Genomic DNA, 5,446 nt, shown 5'->3' on the forward strand with positions numbered 1-5,446 from the left:
TAAATGGTACAATTCAAAAGATGGTGCAGGAACAGAGAGTCATGAGGCTACATATGCACAAATCTCTGAAGGTGGCAGGACAGGTTGTGAAAGTGGTTAAAAAAGCATACGGGATCCTGGACGTTATAAATAGAAGTATAGAGTCCGAAAGTAAGGAAGTTATGTTGAACCTTTATAAAACACTGCTTCTGCCACATCTGGAATATTGTGTCCAATTCTGGGAACCGCACATCAGGAAGGATGTGAAGGTCTTAGAGATGGTGCAGAAAATATCACCTAGAATGGTTCCAGGGGTGAGGGATTTCAGTTTCGTGGATCGACTGGAGAAACTGAGATTGTTCTGCTCAGTGCAGAGAAAGTTAAGAGAAGATTTGATAGAAGAATTCAAAATCATGAAGGGTGTAGATAAAGTAAATAAAGATAAACTCTTCCCATTGGTGAACATTTGAGAACCAGGGGATACAGATTTAAGGTGAGTAATTGTGAACTGGAATATATTGCCTGAAAGTGTGGTGGAAGCAGATTCAATCGTGGTTTTCAAAAGGGATCTTGGTAAATAATTGAAGGGAAAACAATTGAAGGGCTGCAAGGAAAGGGCGGGGTAATAGGACAAAATGGAATGCTATTATAATGAGCCGGCACGTGTTTGATGGGCCGAATGGCATGCTTATGTGCTGTAACCATTCGATGATTCTATGATAATCACAAAATGCTTGCTGGAATATGGAACATTGTTCATTTGTAATCGCAGAGACCGCGGTGAATGGATTGGACAAATTAACAGACCACATTTGAAAGAAAAATTCTGCAGAATATGGATGAAGATGAAAAGGCTCCTTTATTGTCCACGCCTAGTTGCCTGGGAAGATGAAGGAGGACATCTTGTGGGTTGTATATACAGTAACCACAGTGCGTCATTTTGGGAGAATGGATGTTCAGAGGAGCCGATGAAGTGAATAGCGTCCAAATAAGAATCTAATGTCAGGAAGTCTTCCTTTCTGTAAATTATTTAATTAACCTGACAATTACAATAAATGGATATTTCACCACATTCTTCAATTGCTCTCTGAATTTAGTCTGTGTCATTGCATAAATACAGGTGTTTGTGCAACAGCTCAGAAGCTGAAGTATGAATCCCATTTCTTTTACGAATGCAGGGAGATATAGAGAGGAATACCCCATCAAAAACATTCGCTGAGAAACTACAGACACCAGAAAAAGCGCCCATAACAGGATAAAATTCCCCGAGATAACAAACAGTAAAATGATGGATTTCCTTCGGTTCTCCATCTCTGGGTCACTGGGACTCTCCCTATTGCTGTGACCCCGGAGTCTCCTGCGGGCTCTGCTGGCCACTAAAATGTGTCTGACAGTTAAAGCATTGAGCAACAAAATCAGAACAAATGGGACACCCGGAGTTAGAAGATAATGAAGGAATTCAATGCCTGTCCACATCTGCGAGAATAGAGCACCGCTTGTCACACCACAGAACCAGGGGCTGTTGGATAAAATATAAGCACCGGTGTGGAAAAAGTACCAAAAAATATTCTTTAAACAGAACAGCACACTCACTGTTCCTAAAACCACAGCTGCCGTTTTCTCGGTGCAATATTTAGTTTTCAGCTTCTGGCAACAAATGGCCACAAATCGATCGAAGGTGAAAGTGACGGTGAACCAGACAGAACAGTCCGTGGCTGCATTAAGTAGGACCGCGTGAATATTACACACGGGAACGTGGTATAGAAAAGTGAATTGTGAACGATAAGTAATGGGGATCTGCCTCAATATCAGATCAGTGATAACGACCAATAGATCCGCCGCTGCCATGGCCACCAGGTAGCGAGTGACACATTTGGCGAGTCCGCACTTTCCACGAGACAGCACAATGATCGTCATTGCGTTAACTGCAATTCAGCGGAAGACAAGCAAATTATAGTAAACTATCAGAACAAAGGCGCCCGTGTCACAGAAATAATCATAGAATCATTGAATCAGAGAATCAATGAATCACAGTATCACAGACTAACAGAATCATAAAATCAGACAGTCACAGAATCAGGGAATTACAGTATTATAGAATCATAAAATCAGAGAGTCTCAGGAACACTGAATCATCGAATCATAGAATCCTGAAGCACAGAATGAGGCACTTCAGCCAATCGTGCTCCTGCCAGCTCTCTGAATGAACAATCCTGTAAGCCTACTCTCCAATTTCCCCATAATTCTGCATTTTTTCTTTTCAAGTATATTTCCAATTGACTATCGTACCTTAGTTAAATGTGATAAATTTATATTCTCTCACTGCTCCAGTAATATGTTTGTTAAATAGTGAAAACCAAGTCAATTTCCAGTGTAGTCTGATTCCATGAAGTCCATGCAGGACCATTTGACAGCGCTGATGAAATCAACAGTAGCAACATTCGAAGGAAGCTCTTATTAGTTTGATGGGCGTGCTCAGAATTAGACTGTGATATTTGAGCAAGAGCAAACTTTCGATGGGAGAAACAGACCACAGGGTCAAAGATATATCAATGTGAAACAGACAAGACAGATATTTCTAGAGTAAAAAGGAGCGACGAAGTCGTAAACACATCGCAACCACACCCAGAGGTAAGTACGGAATGTGGAACGGTTGCTATGCAAAGTGACAGTGGACATGAGGCAAGGACAGGAGAGGAAATGTTCAGGACTTTAAGTTGATCGTTTACAGTAACTTCAACCAGTAATGGAATAATTAGTAAAATCAGAACCTTCACATCCAGTGTGGGCATTGTGCAAATTGTAATTAATTTCAAAGACCGACTGTCCAGTTATGTTACAAATAACGTTTACAAGAACGATCAGTTATTTCAAACAGTCTGACAACAATAAAACATTAAAGATCTGAACACAGGAGCAGCGCTGGGCGTCTGGGTTTCATCTGTTGGTGATCATCAAATTGAACACGGAATGTGGGAAAATAAAACATTAATTTATTTTATGATTCATCGCAGTCCAGTAAGAATCGTGTGGATACATATCGACATAATAAACAGGAAAAAAATGAAATTAACTCAGTTGTATTGAGGATTAGCAGGAGATGGTAGAAAATCAGCCTGAGACTCGCTGATAGATCCTTTGAACCGTGTCAGACTGGCCTGGGACTAAATGGTTATTTCACAGCAAAGAATGGAGATAGATCCACTGTAATATAATAAAATGAAGACTTGTATTTCTGTCCTCAGCATCCGGGGGCAGTGACACTGGTGCAATGAGGGAGATGGGGAGAAGTGAGGCAGCTGACGCGAACTGTATCATTCCTCCCACAACCTGAACCACATGGAGCTGAGAATTTGTGAACTGACACATGGTTCAGTGGAGACCAAAGACAGTAATCTGATGAAGGCAGGGAATCGTTCATGAAATTGCTGATTTCAGAACCTCAAAGAGTTTTTGAATCACGTGGAGCAAACAGCGGGAAATAAGGGCGGACGATTCATTCAGCTGAGAACAGTGAATGGGTGACTGTCCAATAATCGCAGCGAGAAATCTCGAGTATTGTACAAACACAGGAAGGGGAGCGCGATATTGAACCAAACACAGTAAGAGGAGTGCTGTTTTACACCAAACACATTAAGAGGAGCCCGGCATTATACCAAACACAGTAAGAGGAGTGCTGTTTTACACCAAACACAGTAAGATGAGCGCGGTATTATACGAAACACAGTAAGAGGAGCCCGGAATGATACCAAACACATGAAGGGGAGCGCGGTATTATACCAATCACAGTTAGAGGATCGCGATATTTAACCAAACACAGAAAGAGGAGCTCGATATTATACCAAACACAGTAAGATGAGCGCGGTATTATACCAATCACAATAAGTGGAGCGCGGTATTATTCCAAACACAGGAAGAGGAGCGCGGTATTTAACCAATCAGAGGAAGAGGACCGCGGTATTACACCAATCACAGTGAGAGGAGCGCTGTATCATCCCAATCACAGCAAGAGGAGCGCGGTATTATACCAAACACAGTTCGAGAAGCGCGGTATTACATCCAACACAGTAAGAGAGGCGTGGTATTTTCTCAAACACAGTAAAAGGAGCGCGGTATTATACCAATCACTGTAAAAGGAGCGCGGTATTATACCAATCACAGTAAGAGGTGCGCGGTATTATACCAAACACAGTATGAGGAGCGAGGTATTAGACCAATCACAGGAAGATGAGCGCGGTATTAAACCAATCAGAGGAAGAGGACTGCGGTATTACACCAATCACAATGAGAGGAGCGAGATATAATACCAATCACAGTAAGTGGAGCGCGGTATTTTATCAAACACAGTAAGAGGAGCGCGTTAATATAATAAACACGATAAGAGGAGCGCGGTATTATACTAAACACAGCAAGAGGAGCGCGGTATTGTCCTAAACACAGTAAGAGGAGCCCATTATTATATCAAACACAGTAAGAGGAGCGCTGCATTATCCAAAACACAGTAAGAGGAGCCCATTATTATATCAAACACAGTAAGAGGAGCGCTGCATTATCCAAAACACAGTAAGAGGAGCGCGGTATTATATCAAACACAGTAAGAGGATCGCTGTATTGTAAGAAACACAGTAAGAGGAGCGCGGTATTATATCAAACACAGTAAGAGGAGGCAGTTATCATAGCAAACAAAGTGGGAGAAGTGCACTGAATTTACCCGTTTATCTGGATGTCATGATATACATTACATGACAGGTAATGTCATGTAATGTATATGGGTCACAGAATCAAAAACAGATTGTAGAGACTTACCAGGGACACCAACAGCAGCGAAGAGGTGTTATTAAATAACATCAACAGAAATACAATGAAACATGGTTTATAGAATTAATTGCTGGATCTGAAGCCTCACCAGGGTCACCAAATGCTGCGACGAGGGGACAGTAAATGACAAGAACAGCAATACAATTAAACGTGGCTTACAGAATTAATAACTGGGTATCTGGACTTACCGGGGACAGCAACAGCAGCGAGGACGGGATAGTAAATCTTTTGGAAATCGTAAAGTGTCCCGAGTATCAGATATTTTATTATCAGGAACGAATCCATTAGTTTAGTTTGTTGGTGGACTGATGATTCCAGTTGATGCTGGAGGCGATGCTCTCCTCACACTTTGAGCTGAGGTGGTGAATTAAACGCCTTTTTTATGGTGGAGTAAACCTCTCCTGGGAGAATTGTATTCCTTGGTGACTGATATTAAACAGATCATTGAACAAACAGATTACAATTACCGCTGCGACACCAACCATGTTCGCAGGCACGGCAGAAAGTTATAATCTAACGCTACAATGACCAGAATATAATCTCAGTTACTTTGGAAACAATGGAAAATAAACGTGAAAGTCGTGGTCTTGCAGCGTGATACCAAATCACAGTAAGAATTACAGAACGGCAAAAGAGCAAGGTCCATCTC

The 5,446-nt window shown here is 41.6% G+C and overlaps 1 protein-coding gene across 1 annotated transcript; it reads right to left on the bottom strand.

Annotated features, from left to right (window-relative positions):
• Positions 1–1,005: 1,005 nt before the first annotated feature.
• On the bottom strand, positions 1,006–5,082 carry LOC137319829 (probable G-protein coupled receptor 139). Its single transcript, XM_067981750.1, has 2 exons — positions 4,986–5,082; positions 1,006–1,904 (listed from the first exon to the last, which is right to left on the bottom strand). Exons 1-2 carry the CDS (start codon positions 5,080–5,082, stop codon positions 1,006–1,008), a joined length of 996 nt encoding a protein of 331 aa, XP_067837851.1.
• Between the last annotated feature and the right edge of the window lie 364 nt (positions 5,083–5,446).

This window comes from Heptranchias perlo, unplaced genomic scaffold, assembly GCF_035084215.1.
Source record: "Heptranchias perlo isolate sHepPer1 unplaced genomic scaffold, sHepPer1.hap1 HAP1_SCAFFOLD_90, whole genome shotgun sequence".
Lineage (NCBI taxonomy): Eukaryota > Metazoa > Chordata > Chondrichthyes > Hexanchiformes > Hexanchidae > Heptranchias > Heptranchias perlo.

Excerpts from the sequence above, each read along its gene's own strand:
- LOC137319829 (XM_067981750.1), bottom strand. The coding sequence starts at position 5,082 with ATGGATTCGTTCCTGATAATAAAATATCTGATACTCGGGACACTTTAC. Across the intron at positions 1,905-4,985 it reads CGCTGCTGTTGCTGTCCCCG|TTAACGCAATGACGATCATT; the intron begins GTAAGTCCAGAT and ends GCTGAATTGCAG.